The 21,254-nt window shown below is 37.8% G+C and overlaps 1 protein-coding gene across 1 annotated transcript in view; it reads right to left on the bottom strand.

Moving 5' to 3' along the window:
• Window positions 1–21,254, bottom strand: part of LOC306874416 (partitioning defective 3 homolog B-like) — a 163,411-nt gene that overhangs the window by 58,163 nt on the left and 83,994 nt on the right. Inside the window, exons 13-16 of the mRNA XM_079424451.1 lie at window positions 17,131–17,260; window positions 14,488–14,686; window positions 13,072–13,178; window positions 6,873–6,917 (exon numbers count right to left, since the gene is read on the bottom strand). Coding sequence (XP_079280577.1) covers window positions 6,873–6,917; window positions 13,072–13,178; window positions 14,488–14,686; window positions 17,131–17,260 — 481 coding nt within the window. The remainder of the gene's footprint in view (window positions 1–6,872; window positions 6,918–13,071; window positions 13,179–14,487; window positions 14,687–17,130; window positions 17,261–21,254) is intronic.

Genomic DNA, 21,254 nt, shown 5'->3' with positions numbered 1-21,254 from the left:
AAAACTCCCTTTATGGTGTCATTTAGTGGTTGAGACTAGCGTGCAACATCTGACAACCTCTTTCTCATTAACTCTTTATAGAAATAACGGATTATGGCTTCCAGGATACAATCTTCACTGGCAGTCATATGATTTGTGACTTAGCATAAAGGGAACATCACATGAGTGCATTGTTTTTTGAGGTTGGTTAACTGCAAAATAAATCATAACTCCCTAGAATTTATTTATTAGGAAAAAATAACTAGCAAAATGACCTAAAGCAATTAATTTTTACTAAAACATTTAGTAGATACCGCAAAAACCTAATAATAATAGGACCTGCATAATTCTGGACTAGATTGTGAATTTACAGGAAAAATAAATAAAAAATACAACATTTACTGCAAAGCAGATGCAAGAAAAGAGAGAGAGGTCTTGGAGTACCACAGTGGTTGGCTTGGCTGGCCCTAGCTGGGGGTTTTTAGTCAGATTAAACTCAGAGCGGCCACGTCTTCAAGACCGTCCTAATAATGAAATATGTCAGAGCATATAAAGGAGTCTGGCGTAGGTAGAGCGTGCCAGAGGGAAAAGAGAAAAATGAGTGCGTCAGCAGAACAGCCTGCAGCCTGTCAATATCTATCGGATCCCACATCTGTAAAACTACACTCCAATCAGCCTTCCATGTATTTACCATTGTCCCGACCCCTGAGAAGTATACAAAAGCGTCATGTGTAGACTATGCATGTAAATTGGACTGTGTATGTTTTATGCATGCACATGCTGTGAGCGCTACTAAATCTCAGTCTTGATTGTGTGCATGTGGTTTTAATTATGATGTAATTTATGATCCAATGCCATGTGTTTGAGTCTGAGTGTACAGTAAATCTGCGGTCATGTTTTGTAATATGTATATAAATCTATAAAATATATTAAACTTTACATGGTCTCTCTCCCTTTCTCTCTCTCTATATGTAATTGTATATTTCTAAATAAAAATATTTAAAAATATACATTTAATATATTTTGTATAAAATATATAATATATAGTTTATATATAAAATTAAATCTTTTATAAAGTACAATCTTAATGTTATTGCATCGTTCACTTGAAGAACGCAAGCTTCTAGAGGGCACATAAGTCTGAATTAATGAATTTAGGTAAACGGGTGCAGAGCCAGTGGTGGTTCTGTAGGCAAACATTAATGCCTTGAATTTAATGCGAGCAGCTATTGGTAGCCAGTGTAAATTGATGAATAGAGGCGTGACGTGCGTTCTTTTCGGCTCATTAAAGATTAATCTTGTAGCGGCATTTTGGATTAATTGTAGAGGTTTAATAGAATTGGCTGGAAGACCTGCCAAGAGAGCATTGCAATAGTCAAGTCTGGACAGAACAAGAGCCTGAACAAGGAGTTGTGTTGCATGTTCCGAGAAAAAGGGCCTGATCTTCTAAATATTGTATAATGCAAATCTGCAGTTTTAGCAATGTGGTCTGAGAAATTCAGCTTATCATCAATCACAACTCCAAGGTTTCTGGCTGTTTTTGAAGGAGTTATGGTAGATGAGCCTAACTGGAAGGTGAGATTGTGATGAAGCGATGGGTTAGCTGAAACTACAAGCAGTTCTGTCTTAGCTAGGTTGAGTTGAAGGTGATGGTCCATCATCCAGCAAGAAATGTCTGTTAGACACGCTGAGATGCGAGCAGCTATCGTTGGATCATCAGGATGGAATGAGAGGTAGAGTTGAGTGTCATCAGCATAGCAGTGATATAAAAAGCCATGTTTCTGAATGACAGAACCTAGTGATGTCATGTAGACAGAAAAGAGAAGTGGTCCAAGAACTGAGCCCTGAGACACCCCAGTAGTTAGATGTTGCGACTTGGATACCTCACCTCTCCAAGATACTTTGAAGGACCTATCAGAGAGGTAAGACTCAAACTACTGGAGTGCGGTTCCTGAGATGTCCTTCTCCATAGGGTTGACAAGAGGATCTGATGGTTGACCGTATCAAAAGCAGCAGACAGATCCAGCAAGATAAGTAATGAAGATTTGGAAGCCGCTCTTGCAAGTCTTAGGGCTTCAACAACAGAAAGCAAGGCAGTTTTGGTCGAATGGACACTTCTGAAGCCAGATTGGTTACTGTCCAGGAGGTTGTTCTGTGTGAGAAAGACAGACTTGGTTGAACACAACTTGTTCAAGTGTTTTTGCAATGAAAGGAAGGGAAACCGGTCCATAGTTCCCTAAAAGAGTTGGGTTAAGAGTGGGTTTTTTAAGAAGTGGAGTTATACGAGCCTGTTTAAATGCTGAGGGAAAAATTCCAGTGTGAAGGGATGTGTTAACGATGTGAGTGAGTGCAGGTACAACTGCAGGAGAAATGGCTTGAAGGAGATGAGATGGAATAGGATCAAGCGGACAGGTAGTAGGATGACTGGAAAGGATGAGTTTAGAGACTTCTGCCTCAGAGAGTGGAGAGAAGGATGTGAATGAGTGTATGCTGGTAAGATGTGTTTTTTTTTTTTCAACATCGCATCATATTACATCACGAGAGGGAGTTGTGTGCCGCGCTCTGTTGGTATTCGGTCAGCCTGTCTTTTGCCGCCGGCGGGAGACATGATGCTCACGGATCCGTCAGAGATGCTGCCCAACGAAAATGTCAACTGTGGATTTTAACATTTGCTGCTAACTTCCAAATCAGTGAACATAATTCTTTAAATAATGAGACACAACGAGATGTACATAAGTTGTTGTAAAGCACCGCAGCTAGCTTGTAAGCTTTAGCAATATCGTTAGATTTTTTAAAAACTGTGTAAAAACTTACTTGGGTAAAGTTGGTTTTATATTCGCACATTCAGACTTCTGCATTCAATTACTTTGTTAACCACCCTACATTGGACATTCAGTGGACGTTCGCAAGTAAATATGACATTAAAATAAAACTTGTTGGTTACTGTTAAATGGTAAATGTTGTAGGTTGACAATCGTTGGTTGTAAATATGTCGCTGTTTAGAATTTGCAAACATTAACTTTATTGCACATATAATTAGAAAGTTCTTAAACGCAGAAGTCTGAATGTGCAAATATAAAACCAACTTTACCCAAGTTAAAAACTTTACCATATGAGAAGGCATAGCTTGTAAATTAACCTCAGTCTGCTAATATAATAACCATCAAGTCTAGTGACAGCTTAGTAACATTGTTTGCACAGCTAATTGGAAATTTTTTGTCATGTGGTGTGTTTATAAGGCTTTGGAAGATGGGAGTATGAAGATCTGAGGCAGTGAAGGCGAGCTGTTATGAACCACCTCTACTGAACTGCAGCTTCCACTCCTAATGGAGACGTAGATGTGATAGAGGACAAGTGGAAAAGCACTGTCAGCAGTGAATGAGATCTAAACTTGTGCTTGCTTCTCCCAGCATATGCCGTCTGAGAGAGGAATACTGCAGGTCACCACAGGCACCACAAGAACGCAGCACTGTCTTGTCTTCCACTACACCTGCTCCTCTTTCCCGATCCCTCCAGAGGATCAACAAGATCAGGCTGTTGGCGTGTGTCTAGCACAGCATTCACGATTTAACACACTTTAGCAACACATTAGTGTGATACTCAGACTGAAAGATTGTTAAATGTGTTTAAATGGGTAAGATGGTATATTCTTCTTTCGGTAGTAAATGTTTGGTTTATATATACATATATAATTTGTTAATTAACAGTTGCAATGTTGTGTTTTGAGTTGGGTATTAAGAGTGCTATGAAATAATATGTGTTATGATTTAATGCTGTATAAATCAAACTGAATTGAATTAACCATAAATGCAGATCTGCTTGATATATATATCTAATGTAAACTTCATAAACAAGTTTTTATACAGTAAGACAAGGTGTGATTGTGATTATGTTTTTATTGATTGTCAACTAAATGGGGCCATTCAAAACCTTTATAAAGTCCTCCTTCTAATGGCTGACACAACACATGCAGGTAAGGGCTGCTCAGAACACCATAGGCCCAGTGGACAACTTGTCTGTATGCTGCCAATACTGAATGTGTTATACCAATGGCATCAAAAACTGCGACTCACAGGTAGTTGCGATCTACCTAAATATAGACAACGTGTAATATTCAGATGGTTTTCAAATCTTTAATACACTATATATTTATACATACAAGTATTTAGCTCAGAGCAATAAATTATCACATATGGGTTCAGACAGCAAGCCTCAAAGCCTGGGTGCAGAGTCAGACACTGCACATCAAGAGTGGGGGTCACATTCTCCACTAAGACCCAGTATCTAACTCCCAGCAGCACTGACTTTCCTCAGCTGTGACCATGGCCTTGCATTTACCACACAAACACTTAATGACGCAAAAACGTGTTTATCTCTCTCTCTCCTGCGGTGATGAGACACCGCTATATCACGTAATGTTAGTGTCGGATATTAATGAGCATGACACGCCTGATCAACGCTTATTAGTCTCTTTTACTGGTAAGTATTAATACTCATAGATGACCAATACTAGCTTTGCTATTGCCTGATTACATATCATTAGCTAACGTGTATATCTGTAAGCTAACACTGGTCTCTCACCAAGACACCTGCCCTGTTCTCCTTGCACATCAACTCAATTTATATCCTCTGACCGGTGTTTTGTCTAATCCTGGCCTGTCCCTCCTCTTTTGGCTGCATAGCAGGCTCATAATTTTATCTGTGGTCCGTCACACGAGTGTGAATAAACATTTAACATTTCCTCAGCATCCGAACTGTCATTGTGATCCATTGTTTTCCTATGGTTAAAAAGGACCGCTCTTCCTCTCGTTACGTCACTTCCGGTTTTGGCAGTTTTCAGATGCGGAAGTAAAATTCTCACAAAACTGACTCCAGAAGCCGTGATAGCGTATTTTAAAGTATATTTTAAAGAAAATCTAGTTCCTACATTATTTTTCTATACATCGACTCACTGGAGTCTCTAACCTGGAATATGCCCTTTAACAGGACAGGTTCCACTCAGAACAGGCCTCGCCATGGTCGACCAAAGAAGTTGAGTGCACGTGCTCAGCGTCATATCCAGAGGTTGTGTTTGGGAAATAGACGTATGAGTGCTACCAGCATTGCTGCAGAGGTTGAAGGGGTGGGGGTTCAGCCTGTCAGTGCTCAGACCATACGCCGCACACTGCATCAAATTGGTCTGCATGGCTGTCGTCCCAGAAGGAAGCCTCTTCTAAAGATGATGCACAAGAAAGCTTGCAAACAGTTTGCTGAAGACAAGCAGACTAAGGACATGGATTACTGGAACCATGTCCTGTGGTCTGATGAGACCAAGATAAACTTATTTGGTTCAGATGGTGTCAAGCGTGTGTGATGGCAGGTGAGGAGTACAAAGACAAGTGTGTCTTGCCTACAGTCAAGCATGGTGGTGGGAGTGTCATGGTCTGGGGCTGCATGCGTGCTGCCGGCACTGGGGAGCTACAGTTCATTGAGGGAACCATGAATGCCAACATGTACTGTGACATACTGAAGCAGAGACTGGGCCGCAGGGCAGTATTCCAACATGATAACGACCCCAAACACACCTCCAAGACCACCACTGCCTTGCTAAAGAAGCTGAGGGTAAAGGTGATGGACTGGCCAAGCATGTCTCCAGACCTAAACCCTATTGAGCATCTGTGGGGCATCCTCAAACGGAAGGTAGAGGAGCGCAAGGTCGCTAACATCCACCAGCTCTGTGATGTCGTCATGGAGGAGTGGAAGAGGACTCCAGTGGCAACCTGTGAAGCTCTGGTGAACTCCATGCCCAAGAGGATTGAGGCAGTGCTGGAAAATAATGGTGGCCACACAAAATATTGATACTTTGGGCCCAATTTGGACATTTTCACTTAGGGGTGTGGCCTCACTTTTGTGGCCAGCGGTTTAGACATTAATTGCTGTGTGTTGAGTTATTTTGAGGGGACAGCAAATTTACACTGTTATACAAGCTGTACACTCTACTTTACATTGTAGCAAAGTGTCATTTCTTCATTGTCACATGAAAAGATATAGTAAAATATTTACAAAAATGTGAGGGGTGTACTCATTTCTGTGAGATACTGAATATATATATATATATATATATATATATATATATATATATATATATATATATATATATATATATATATATATATATATATATATATATATACACACACAGCCAGAAATTTATAGAGTGTATAAATTAAAAGTATAAAATAAAAAGTCATTTTCAAAAACAGCCTTTGTTGAGACTGAAAATGCTATATTATGATATAAATTATTGTCTATTTTTACTGAAAACTAGATTTTTGGAACAGACCCTGCATGTGTCTGTGGTCTTGTAGCGTGTCACTCAATCACACCTTGCAGCAACTCACTCGCTCACCTCAATTGACAGGCTACAAATGGCCAGCAGTCGCCCTCCGTTTATCTTCATTTGACTTGGCTGAGACACAGCCACTGATCTAGAGTCAGATTACTGGCCTGTGAGTCAACTAACACAGCACTTTACAGATCGCATGCTTGATCTTGGGCCAGCCTTGCAGTGCTTGACCATAAATGAGACGTTGGCTATTAAAGCAGTGTAGTGGAACTGAAGTTGTGAGGCCGATAAACTAAACAACTTGGCTGAGCAATTGTTTACTTATTGTTTATGAATAAAATTAATCACGTATAGAACATTGCCGTCTTATCATATTTCTGTTGCTGCTGTTCATTAAAACAAATCACATTTTACCACAGTTAAGAGGGTTCCAACCAACTCAGCTTAACATGCTGAACAAAACTCCTTAACTGTAGTAAAATCCCATTCTCATGTGGCGTGTGGCTTTAATATGTGCCGTGTGTGTGTGTGCGTGTGTGTGCGTGTGCTTGCGTGTTCAAGTACTTACCAGGTCTCTGTCCTTGAATGGAGGCCATGTTGCTCTCATCTGCCACTGAAACACACAAACAAACCATCCATCAGCTCCTCAAACACTCATTTGTGTCACCCAATAGACATTCCAGACTGGATATAACTTCACAACAGGCTCATGTTAACAAGTGTAATGTTTAAGTGTTGCCGTAATGCTTTTAAAGCACTTGCATGCATTTATACTTCTATTGTAAGTTTATTTTAAGTTGACGCTAGAATCCAGATATCCACAACCATGCAGAGAAAAGCTGCTTAAATTAGTCTAAGCCGATTTTAGCCTGGTCTTCCAAATTAGTCAAACTGGTTTAATTAATCTCCTAATCTGAGCAGCAGACCACCTAAAACCATTTTATATTGGTTTAGGATTCTTTTACAATTAGGGTATAAGCCACAAATCTTCAAGAGATAGTTCCAACAACAAAAAATTTGTTTAGTTTATTTCTTCTGTTGAACAGAAAAAAAGGTATTTTGAAGAATGATGGTAACCAAACATTTGACTCTCCCACTCTCCCACTGACATTCAGTATGGGGGAAAAAAAACTCTGGAAGTTAATGGCTACCAGTAACTGTTGGGTTACCAACATTTTTCAAAATATCTTCTTTTCTGTTGAATAGAAGAAAGAATTCCATACATGTTTAGAACAACATGAGGCAAAGTAAATTATGACAAAATGTTTATTTTTAGATTCTGACAATCCCTTTTAGTTTAGATTTTACAGGATTTATATTATATTTAGGATTATATTTAACCTGGAATAAATAACCCATTGTAATGCATTTGAGTCCTAGCATGACTTATAATGTATTTTAAACCGAACCTTTATAAGAAACAGAACTGAACTGACAAAATAATACATTGGATTTGTAGAGAGCTCCTTAATTCTAGCTTTTCCCACATGTGTCCTGATGTATGGATCTAGCTCCATCTCTCTCTCCTACTGCAAGTAGCCACACTTGGTTTTAATTAGGAAAGACTGTGCAGGACCAGTTACACTTCTGTACAGCTGAGAACATCTGTGCTTTGCCTAAGCACACACACACACTCGAACGGCTCAACTTACATTGTGCACACATGGCAAAATTCATAACAAAGAAAAGAAAGAAAAAAACAGGATATATACACATTCATACATACACACACACAATTTTACTGTATATATTTTAATCAGAAATACAGCAAAAATGTTAATACTGTAAAATATTATTAGAATGAAATATTTTAGAGTTTAATTTTAAATTTTAAAATAAGTGTTCTAATAAGATTGCATGCTGCTCAAGAAATATTTTGTATAATTATTAATTTTGAAAACAGTTGTGCTGATTAATATTTTTGTGTAAGGTATGATACCTTTTTCTCAGGATTCTTGGAATAGAAAGTTCAAAAGAACAGCATTTATTTTAAAAAATAATATAAAAAAAAAGAAATACATGTATTTACAGAGTCATTTTTAATGCTTAAAAAAAAATCAAATGCATCTTGTTATACGAATGCTCACAATTGTCTTCAGGAAAACAAAACAACAGATTTTTGCAATGCATATGAGTGACTACATCTATGAAAACCATTATGACACATCTAAGACATTTACAGTAGAAACCCGTGGAGGAAAACAAGGCATTATTAGTGTGTGTGGGTCTGAGTATGAGTGGTGAAAACGAGAAAGTGTGTCTCTGCGTGTGAGAGAGAGAGAGAATAATCCGCACAAACAGGATTGAACAGTGAAGAGCAGCTGCTGCCACAGGCATTGCACCATGGGATACAATAATGGGGTTTCATTACACTGCAATTTCTCTTAAATAAGTCTTTTCATCTTTTATGAGCTCAATTTCCCCAGCAGAGAAATAACACTGGAAGAGAAGCTTGTGTGGGTTCACACGCGTGTGTGTACATATGGACATGTATGTGAGAGAACACAGACAGGGCTGATGGGGGAGAAAAATAGATACAGAAGAGTAAAAAAGGGAGGAAAAAAATAAACTTTTGGCACTGAATGCTTGACAGCGCCTACAAATTAGGATTATCCACACTCAACAAAACACAGGCACACTCGTGCATGCAGAAACACACACGCAACTATAACACACATGAAGGACAGCAAAAACATCCTTAACGAGCACATTATACTCAAATTAATGCCATTCACAGTGTTTGCTAAGTCAAGTAGCACTATTATTATTGCTCAAACTCATGATAACACATTCAAGCAAACCACACAGAACAACCTGGCAACCGGCAAGAACACTTTTGCAAACATTCAGAGCAACCTAGCAACAACAAACACTCTAGAAACCAGCCAAAACACACTAGAAACCATGTTAAACACCCTAGTAACAAACCTGAACACCCTAGCAACAACCCTGAAAGCCCAAGCAACCACTTTAAACACCCTAGCAAGAATTAATACCCTGGAAACCAGCCAGAACAGACTGGAACACCCTAGCAACAACCCTGAACACTTAAGCAACAATGAACACCCTAGCAACCACTCCAAACACACTACCAACCAACCAAAACATTTAGAAACTATACTCAACACCAATGCCCCAGCAACAAACTTGAACGTGCGAGCAACACATAAAACACCCTAACAACCACTCAGAACGCCCTAGTAACATGCAAAATGCCCTAGCAATCACTCAGAAAACCCTAGCAACAACCCTGAACACCACCCTAAAAAACATCCAAAACACTACAGAAATATCCTGAACACCCTAGAAGCCACCCAGAATCCATTATCAACACCCTAGAAACAACTCTGAACATCCTAGCAATACTAAGGGTCTCTTTCACACATGTAGATCGATTGCTTAGTTCCGAAACAGGGATTCAAATTATTACAATGTTGCTTTTTATTCTTGGTGTGGTTAGCTTTTGGCAAAGTTTCTAAACGGACCAAAATTGTTAATACATTTACATTTATTCATTTAGCTGACGCTTTTATCCAAAGCGACTTACAATTGCTATATATGTCAGAGGTTGCACGCCTCTGGAGCAACTAGGGGTTAAGTGTCTTGCTCAGGGACACATTGGTGTCTCACAGGGGATTCGAACCCAGGTCTCTCACACCAAAGGCATGTGTCTTATCCACTGCGCCATCACCACCCCGTAATACAAGTCACACGGGAGTAAAATGTCCTCTCATTGGTCAAAGTTCCATGGTTAATTTTCAGGAATTACGCTCATAGATGTCAGCCGTCAGTATGGAACGACAACAGCTTCGAGGGCTTATTGTTGGGTTTTTTGTAGCTGTTGTTGTTATATTGATTTATAAATTTATCATTTTGAGCAGTAGTCCACGATTCGTCAGGAAAACCTTATTAAAATGCACCTACTACGAAGAGCAATCAGACGGCATTATAAAATGAAAAGGCATGCTTTGATTTTGAATAGCGAAGACGTGCTCACCCATAGACATCATCTACTGCTTTTCACGGAACTTACGTAATTACCCATCATGCATTGTGATATAGCCTGGTTCATTGATCCGTTGGATCAGATTGCTTTCTCACTACAACCAAACCGCTCCAGAGTTTGTTTTCAATCAAGCCGAGACCAACTCGTTCAGACGATCTCGGACCGATTGTTTTGGCGCAGATCCGAGCACGATAGCCGTGTTCACATATGCCCAAACGAACCGTGCTAAGGGGGGAAACACGCCAGGTTCCGAAACAATGGGCCAGGTGTGAAAGCACCCTAAATACACCCTAGCAACATACAAAATGCCCTAGAAACACCCAAAATGTCACAGCAACATCCAGAACACCCTTGAAGGCACCTAGAATCCCCCAGCAATGCAGGCTAGCAACAACCCTAAACATCCCAGCAAAACCTAAAACCATAGCAACATGCAGAATGGCCTCCCAAAATACCATAGCATTACCTTAACAACCACCCTGAACATCCTAGCAACATACAAAATGCCATAGACAACACACAAAACAACAAAGCAACACCCAAAACATCCTAGCAACCATACATAATGCCCTACCAACAACCTTGAAAATCCTAGCAACAACCGAAATACCATAGCAACATGCAATAACCGAAACACCCTTACAACGACAAAAACGACCAAAAAACACCACAGCGACACCTCAGCAACCACCCTGAAAACCCTGGCAACATGCAAAATGCCCTAGATACCACATAAAACATCACAACAACATCCAAAACATCCCAGCAACAACACAGAATGCCCTAGCAACCACCACAAATATAATAGAATTACATTAGCAACCACCCTGAACACCTTGACAACATGCAAAATGCCCTAGACACCACCCAAAACAACACGGTAACAACCAAAACATTCTAGCAACCACCCAGAATACCCTAGCAACAACCCTGAAAATCCTAGCAACATGCAAAATGCCTTACCACCCAAAACAGCACAGCTATACCCAGAATGCCCTAGCAACACCCCCAAACACCCTAGAAACCAGTCAGTAAACAGTAAACAGTCAGCAACTGTTTGCCAATGTTCTGGCAACCACTCAGAACACTTTAGCAATGAATGTTTTTTTAAGGTTTTTTTTTTTACTAACATATTAAGGAGAAAAATAAAAATATAGTTCTACATATTCTGATAAAACCACATTTGGCTGGTGTGTTGCACTTCTGCTTAAAAGTAAAGGTAAATGGCCTGAAAGCAATCAGCAAATGAGAAATTAAGAGCATTTTCACATGAACTCATGCCCAGAAAAACACATACAGCTGCTAATGATGTGACTGGCAGAATAAAGCTCTTTCAGAGAGACTCGAGCAGAGCCAAAACTCTGAACTCCAAACGCTAGCCTCCAGAACTCCAGCCAAACCTCTCATAGGGACCATGGTTGACTGAGAAAAACCTTTGTCTTTCAATGTTTCGCAATATCACAGAGGAAAACGTAAGCCAGATTGAAATTATGTGCCTTGAGGATAAGAAAAGTGGACCCTTGGGTGATGGATAGATTACTTTAAAGGTCTGTAGAATGTTTGTAAATTAAGATTAATAAATATGTTGGCTATTTTTGTATTTGGATATAAATGACCTGTATTATGCTAACAGCGGTTAATGCTAGAGTAAATATCTGAAATTGCTCCCACCTTCAGTCACATTAGTTATGACCCTGACTGGAAATCCATTACCCAAAAACCCTCCAAGAACAATCACTTTGATGGAAATCGCTGCTGAAACTTGCATACATCATACAGCTTTGTAAATTAAGCCTCGAAACAGAACATTTTAAATAATTTAAAGCAAAATATAAGCAATCATATATATGCATCATAGTTTGTTAAATTGATTAATATATTCCCATAAAGAATATTACTCCTTTCCTTTTAATAAATTAATATAAATACATAAATATAAAAATATCTTAATGTATACATTTATCAAAAAGAAATAAAAAAGGACAAAAAGAAACACAAACTGAACCACAGGCCAAGGCCTATACAGAAAAATTGAAAGAGTAACTTAAAGAACAAAACAGAAAAGCGAGAGAGAGAGAGAGAGATAAAGAAATAAATAAATAGAGGGGAAAAGGTCTAGATGGGGGATAAAAGATGGCAGCAAAGCACGACACTATGAGATGTGTGTAATGAAAACCAATCAGCTTTCAGCAGTGAGGAGATTAGCGCAGTGGCAGTGGAGCTGAAGCCAATACTCCACCCTAATGAAATGTAATTGGAAACGGGCGAAAACTTCCCATTGTGGAGCACTGAAATATCCTCGTTTCTGAAGGTGGTGGAAAAGAGACTGAACAAGTTATCGGGGTCATCCGTGGCTAATACTGGGAAATGTGTAGCTATAGGGCTTTATTTTGCACTGAAGGCAATCGGTTTCCACTGTGTTCAGATAAACAGACCAAAATCTTAAAAAAGTATTCTAGGTCTCAGTATAACCTTTAATCTTTGTCTACAAGGCTTTAGTGCAAAATGTTTCACCTCAAAAACCTGCAGCTTATTAACTAACCACCCACACTCCAAGTTAACCAAGCGTTAAATACACTGAAATCGCACTGCTCTGTATTTAAATGAAGTCACTGCCAGCACAGAGTCTGTACAGTCCCAGTATCGTAAACTAAATGCATTGTTAACTGGTCAAAATGCATCCACAAGATGTCGTTTATTTTATCGGGAGATTATTTTGTAGGTAGTTTCTGGTAAATGTGGTGTATGTGTGTTTCCATACCTAAATCCATGCTCTTGGAGGACTTGTTGTTGGGGTAATCTGGGACTTTCTGTCGTTGAGGGTATTGTTGGTTGGTGGGTTTGTAGGAAACAGGCTCCATTTCAGCCCTACAAGACACATATCATACAAAGTCAGTTTGGTTGATAAAATACATCAAAGAAATCTTACAATGCAACACTATAATCAAGCATTTATGCTATATACTATAAGCATAAAAACACATACACACTACCTCTCAAATGTTTGGGAGTAAAACGCTTTGAATAAAGTATTTTATATTCACCAAAACTGCATTTATATGCTCAAAAATTCAGTAAAAACAGTAATATTGTGATATATTATTACAATTTAAAAGTTTTCTATTATAATATATTTTAAAATGCAAAATGCAACCCTGGACCACAAAACCAGTCACAAGGGTCAATTTTTTTGAAATTGACATTTATAAATCGTCTGAAAGCTGTTTGTTAGGATAGGACAATATTTGGCCGAGATACAACTATTTGAAAATCTGGAATCTGAGGGTGTAAAAAAATCCAAATATTGACAAAATCACATTTAAAGTTGTTTAAATTAAGTTCTTTGCAATGCATATTACTAATCAAAAATTAAGTTTTGATATATTTACGGTAATAAATTTACAAGATATCTTCATGGAACATGATCTTTAATTAATATCTTAATGATTTTTGGCATAAAAGAAAAATCTATAATTTTGACTCATACAATGTGTCGTTGGCAATTGCTACAAATATACCCCAGCGACTTGAGACTGGTTTTGTGCTTCAGGGTCACATATATTGATGCAAAGCTGAATTTTCAGCAACATTATTCTAGCATTCTAATATGCTGATTTGTTGCTCAAGAAACATTTTATATTATTGTCAATGTTGAAAACAGTTGTGTTCTTTAGTTCAAAAGAGCAGCATTTATTTGAAATTGAAATCTTTTGTAACATTATAAATGTCTTTTCTGAGAAAGTTTTAATTTATTAAAAAAAATATTTTGAACAGTAGTGTCACAGAAATAACGGATAAAATAGTCAGTATTTAATATGTAACTATATACACTGAATTATTTATTGATATGTTTTAGTACTGAATGACAAAGTATTTGCAACCAACATTCATTTCATTCATGTCTACCTATACTGTAAATGAATCTTTCTTTGTGTGTGTTTGTAAATAAATGTGTTTTTGCAAGTCTAAGTGGATACACTTGTGACTGAATAGTTGATGGTACAACTAGATAATGCCATAAATAATTATTCAGCATGCTATAGTTTTTTTTCAAATCTTTGAAATAAGGCTTCGGGATGCAATACTGAACACTGCTTACACAATAAGTGCCCTTTATAGAAAACCAGTGAACTGTGGCTGTTATCTCTGACTTTACTCTTTGAGCACTATAACTAACCGATTGTGTTGGTGTTTGTGTGGAGGGTTTGTCTCCAGCAGGTCCAGATCAGAAGGTGGAGGGGGGAAATCGTCTTCATCGTAATCTTCCTCCGGTAGCTCTTGTGGTCCGCCAGGGCACGGCTCGCAAAATTTCAAAATCCCTGGTAGCCCTTCGGGCAGGTACTCTTCAGATTTTGGTTGCCCAAAAATTCTTTTAACTAGACCAAATAAAATAAAGACCATAAATGTCAATCACAAACATTTTCAATACACAAATATCAACGAATATCAAGGAAAGAGTTTATTTGACTATTTACAAGGAATCTGCAGAATTCTTAAAAATCTATTTAAGGCAATTTGAAAAATTATTTCTTATACCATTTAACGTATTTAATGCTGTCTAAGGCCTTAAAAACTCTAGTTGTATCAAATTTAAGGACCCGTGGGAGCAATGTTCCCTCTAATTTTGTTTTCTTGCTGAGCAAAACTTTTCTCTATTGGGCGGACATTTCTGGCACCTGAGCAAAAGCATTCTTTATACCAGACCTGTACAGCACGCACACAAATAAAGTGTGTAACTTTGAACTTTAATGTGCTATTTATATTTGATTTGACCCTTGATGTAACTAAATGATGTACATTTTAGGTTACCTGAGAAAACATTTTACTGTACAATACACTGCAGTTCAAAAGTTTGGATCAATAATGTTTTTTAAAGAAGTTTCTTATGCTCATCAAGGCTGTATCTATTTGATAAAAAATACTGAATATTAATTCACTAAATAATATTGTGAAATATTATTGCAATTTAAAATAAATGTTTTGTATTTTAATATACTTTAAAATGTAATTAATTCCTGTGAAGCAAAGCCATATTTTCAGTGTCACATGATCCTTTAGAAATCATTATAATAATGCTGATTGTACAGTTGTACTGCTTTTTTATTTTATTTTTTATATACTGTATTTTTTGGGACCAGTGGTATTTAAAAAAATAAAAAGTTAAAAAGAACAGTGTTTAGTGTTTCATTTTTAAAGATACTTTTAAAAGTTTAAAGAAAGTTAAATAAACTGGATGTGTTAAATGGATAAAATTGATATTAAAGATATTTCTATTTTGAATAAATGCTGTTCTTTTAATTTTTTTAAAAGAACCCTGTGTGTGGGAGCCCTGTATTTAAGGTAGCCCGTCGGGCAGGACAGTGATACATTTTAGTAGCCCGACTGGAAAACACAATAGCCCCGGGACGTCGGGCTAGCGATTTTGCGAGCCCTGCAGGGGATCTGTAAGGAACTGTTTGGAAATATGAGTTTTAATGCACTAATATTAAAGCTGATGTTCTTCATACAAAGCCATTGTATAGCTTCAAAAGACTCATGCTTTTCTTATTTTTTTAGCTCAACTTTCTAAGTTCTCTTCTATTGTATAGGCGTTTCACTGCGAAACAGAAAGTCATAAAGGTTTGAAAAGACAAGAAAGCGAGTTATTCCTCCTATTATGAGGAATAAGACACACTTGACCACGCTCACTGAATTTTGAATCATCTAACGTGAGAAATACATTGAGACCTTCTGAATGACCACACAACGTTGTGATCAATGTTAGCAGCACTAGTCTGAAATACCTCCATTACGACTCAATTTTCTGCACTACTGTCCCCGTTCCTTCCACCATTTAGCCATTTATTGTAAAGCGGGTCCAGAATGACTGCATCATATATATGCAGTGACATGAAATATTAATGCTGGTGCTAGCAAAAACATGTGAATAAAACGACACTTCATTAAAACTCATCAAAATTACACATGCAGGCCGAGTTCGGGGTTTTAAATATTTTCGATTTTACCAAATCTAACGGCTGCCAGTGTGGGAAGCAATCTGAATTTAAAATGAGACGTGTGTAAATATCACATCCCTCTTTGTGCGACTAAAGTACAGTCACATGCTTTGACGGACAAGAGACGCTAATCAGTAAACAATTGTTTCCCAAAAACACGGAAAAAGCCTTTTGTGTTGGCATGGGCAACTCTCTGGAGAGCGGCAGGAAAGAATAGTGTGAATATAAAACAGTTTGTTATCTGTTCTCGAGCGCTCGGCACAATTGCGAGTATGCTAATAAGGCCCATTTAGAATCAATTTCATCAGCTTAATGATTTCAAGGTCAGGCCGCGTTGCATAAAAGCGGAAGAGAATGTAGCAAAAATATCGTCATTGGCTTTTCCATCCGTATTGATGAGATGGGCAGATTTCCAACTTGTTCCAAGTCGAAAAAGCTAATGGAAAGCTACGCTGGCATTGAAAATGAGGTGGCAGAGAAAATCAACTCATTTTGTCCCCTTACAGAGAAGCAAAGCACTCTTCACATGGTGTTGATGATGAACGCACGCTTTCTTTCTGTTTTGGAGCACTGATCAATTTCATTAGTGTCTTTAACAGTGAGAGAATTTAGATGAAAGCACTTAACATTATATAATAGCAATTACTCGGTGTGCATTTAGAATGTAGTCAACAAGTTAAGATGTATTCACACAGAGCATGATTTGGCGACCACCAGTGGAATCCGCCACATGATCCAGGAGCTGACTGTGAAGCAGGAATTAATAGTACAGCAACTTTCAGTCACGACCTAAAGCAATTGAATCAGTGGCAGTGTGTACTTACCAGGAGCAGCCTCGTACATGCGGTTGTTTGCTGTGGAAGGTGGTGCCGAACTGTTTGTGTGGTTGCTGTTCGTACGAAGATGAACAGGCGAGTCGTTTCTGGTAACTGTTTGACTGCTTTCTTGATTTTCCTAAGGAAGAGGGTGAAAAGTTGTAGAGGATTACTTTTAGTGACCAAAAAAGCAACAAAACATTGGTCTGGAAGATGCTGATTGGGGAAAAAAGTCTTGACAGCAAAAATGATATTCTATGTTCAAATTCTATTGGGTTCATAATGTCAGGATGCCAGGAACATCTGCCATGCAGGACAGAAAACAAGCTTAGGGAAATGGAGTTCACACAAAACCTTGTTCTTTTACCTGCATGACCGTTCTTCCAAGAAACAAATATTGAAACTTATCTTGATGGTTTGTATATAAACTTGAACTACTGTTCAATTAAATTTGTAATTTTTTTATTAATACTTTCATTCAGCAAGGTTGGATTCAACTGACCAAAAGTTCTCAAGTAGCAGTCAGTGGAAGCCATGGAATAAAATAATAAAAAAAAAAATTAATAAAAGAAATTAAAAAGGTAAATTTGAGTTTATATTTCAAAATTCTGACTTTATTCTCACAATTCCAAGATTATACCTCACAATTCTAACAAAGAAAAAAGTCAACTTGTAATTCTCTCGCTATTATTTAGTTAAATTGAGTCATAAAGGCCGAACTATGAGATATAATCTTGCATTTGTGAGAAAAAAAAAGTCAGAATTGTGAGATAAAGTAAGTAAATGTTATGTAAAATGCTATAGGTTTAAATAGTATCTCATGCTGTAACTGTAGGGCTAACACGACATATCCCATATTAACTAAATTTGTGAATATTATGTAGACCTATTGTTTAAATCAAATTTATGCTTTAAAAGTAGGGTAATCATAGCAGGTTTCATCCATAGTATGTCCATTTAAATATCTGAGTTTCGCTTCAAATACGACAGTATTCTATAAAAATGCATTCCGATTCTGACATCCGAAGGCACAACAATACATTTTTTCTCTTATTCCATGGATTTTACCCGTTTCCCTCCGCTTGTTACCAGTGTTTTTCTACCACCACAATGTGAGAGGAGCTGAAAGTGACATAACTACTCCAAACTGGTCTATAATGCATTATAAAAGCAGTTTAATGCTTTATTATGCCTTGCAATGCATCCTATAATGCATTGTACAATCACATGAATAATTGTAACCACAGTTAATACATTATAACACTTATCAATTCATTGTTACACTATACATTTTTAATACTCTCCTCCCATAAATTTTGCGCCTGAAAGGGAAACTTCTAGAAACGCCTTTTCGGCGCTAATCCTTCACTGCATGTGTTTAGTAAAACCTGACGCCAAAATCTATTTTAACGGCAAAAGAAGTTTTGCGCTGGCACAAGCTGTTAGTAAAACTGGCCCATAATCTATTACAATGCACATTATGAATAATTGTAATGCGTTATACTCTTTAATAACCCCTTATAATGCGTTAATCATAAAGGCTTTAAGTAAAGTTTTAGCACATATTTTTGAACAGTAGGACCACTGTATATACTAAAAAAGAAAAAGAAATTCTGTGAGTGAACAACCCTGATGTAAAAAAAAAACACACTGGGAGAAAATGTTGAACCCGAACTGTAAATGACAAAAGGATAAAAGCAACCATATGACACAGTTGGAAATGTTCATAAGCCAAAGGCAATCCCGTCAGACTGTACTATGCGAGACAGATACGGAAACGTGTGTCAATATGAAGATGTGAAGCCACCAAATGATGCATCCTGATGGATTCTTCTCAGAAGACAAAGAAGCTACAGCTGTCACTGCTTGGGCGTCTGCAACCCAGAGGAGGAACGCCGTAGACTTTATACTGTCATGCAAAGCACATGCTGCACACACAAACATGCTACTCGCGGCAACAAAAAGCCCAGACTGACTGGACGGACATGAAAGGTATTAGGATATCACCATATCAAAGTGTGCTTAAATGCATTCACACCGTACTATTCCGCATGGTGGGGAAAAACAGATGAAAGCCTCATTCTTTTGTTCCGACGCTAAGCCTCAGTTGGAGGACAGTCATTAGCGGGGATGATGGCTCTTTACATGGGGAAACGTCATTCTTGTCATCTGCCTCCTGCTCGCTGTCTCTCCAGACGCACGGGAATCATCAATGGACCGAAGGACTGATTCTCAGGCTCACTTTATCCTCAGAGATTATGTTTCTCATGAAAAATGACTCTAAAACCCCCTTTGCTGAGCCTAAGCAACACTTTTTCTGTCTTTCACTCTGATCAGTGCCTTGACAAAAGTAAACGTGTTGTATGCATGTGTCTAACACACATAAATTGAAAGCTGGCAGGAAAATATCAAAAGGTACTTGCAGAAGAATGGAATAGCAACTGCTAGAATCCAGACGGAGGGAAACTAAAAATGAAAAGTCAATTTAAACAGTCGATATTATTGATTTACGTGTTCACCTCCCACTGACTTCAACCGCTGCATCGTCCTTATTAGTGGGGCTTGTTAAGGCATGGATTACTATTACTATTGCTCACACTGATTTGAACAAACCGCTGACCACTGCCCTTTGGTGCAAAACACATGGAGCTCTATTTCTTAAACACACATCAATGATGTCTCAGTTGTGTGATTCTTTAAAGAAAACTAATTTTGCCTGGTGGACAATAAAACTCAACCACAAAAAAAACAAACACCGAGCAACCCCCCAGAACACCCTAGCAACAACACTGTAAAACAAAATCTTAATAACCATATAGCAACAATCCAGAACACCCTAGCAACCACAAAGCAAAGCGGTACAACCAGTCAGAACCAGTCAGAACCAACACCAAAAAAACAACTATTTTAAAGAAAGAAAGTTATTGGGAAGAAGGTTATTGAAATAAAATAAAATAAAAATAAAATTGCAGGAGCAGATGAAAAATAAATAAAAATAAAAGTATTGAAACTAAAATAAAAATAAATTAAAGTGAAGAAAATATTTAAAACAATAAAACCTAAAAAAAAAATGTATAACAAAAAAATTATAACTTACAATACTTAAAAGAAATAAATAAATATTTAATACCACTTTCGTTACCACAGGGCATTTAAGGGCATACAATTTAAACAGTATCTAAAGTTAATTTATTTAATAATAATAATGTCAACAACAACAACAATAATAATGATGACACTATTATTATTAATTATTATTATTATTATTTCCTACAACTGCACTGTAAAATCCTTTTAATTCACATTGCAGTAGTAAAATTACAATACTAAGGTCTGTAAAGCTAAAGGCTTTAACTCTTGCAAGTGAAGATATTATTTTGGCTAAAAACTGCAGGAAGGTCTTTTAAGTTTCTGTGAGAACAAGTTTACAAATGTGTCTCATTACAAATCTAACTGTAATCGTCTGTCTACGAAAAAATTTCCAAATGCATGTTAAACTCACAGCGCATGCAAAAATAGAGTTCACTGCATAACAAAGCATTAGTGGCCACCCAGAACACCCTAGCAACCGCATAGCAACACTCACAGCACACTAGCATCTGAAGACAATGTCAAAGTATAATTTCTCCTTGCATCAGTCAATATGTTCATAACAATCATATTCTCATTCGTTCAAATATCACCTTGATTTTGGGTGTACAGCTCCCACAACAACAACAACAACACACACACACACACACACACACACACAGAACCTCTCTGACATCTTCAAAGGCAGTGCGCTGAACGTCTTAATCAGACAACAATCACAAGACCCTACGGCCGCCACGGCCGTCTACACTACACACAGGCCAGTAGTGAGGGTGAGCTGAGGTTAGGGACCCTCAGGGTAGCCCCGGGCTGCCTTTCATTAAAACCCAAAATTTGCCTTTTTTTTGTTCAAGGAACCCACGGTGTAATCTGATTAACTTGCCGAGCAAGAGGAGATCCAGTGAGGTAACGGGATTAGACAGCAGACTGGGTGGAGAACAGGAAGGAGAAGAACATGGAGGAAGGAGGAACAAAGATGGTGGTTTCACATGAAATCTCTCTAAGGTACAATTCGAAAGATGTAATACTTTTATTCAAGGGTT

Source organism: Barbus barbus (assembly GCF_936440315.1).
Source record: "Barbus barbus genome assembly, chromosome: 8".
In the NCBI taxonomy this organism is placed as follows: Eukaryota; Metazoa; Chordata; class Actinopteri; order Cypriniformes; family Cyprinidae; genus Barbus; species Barbus barbus.
Note: the sequence above shows the minus strand (reverse complement) of the source record. Positions and strands in the feature narration are given on the sequence as shown.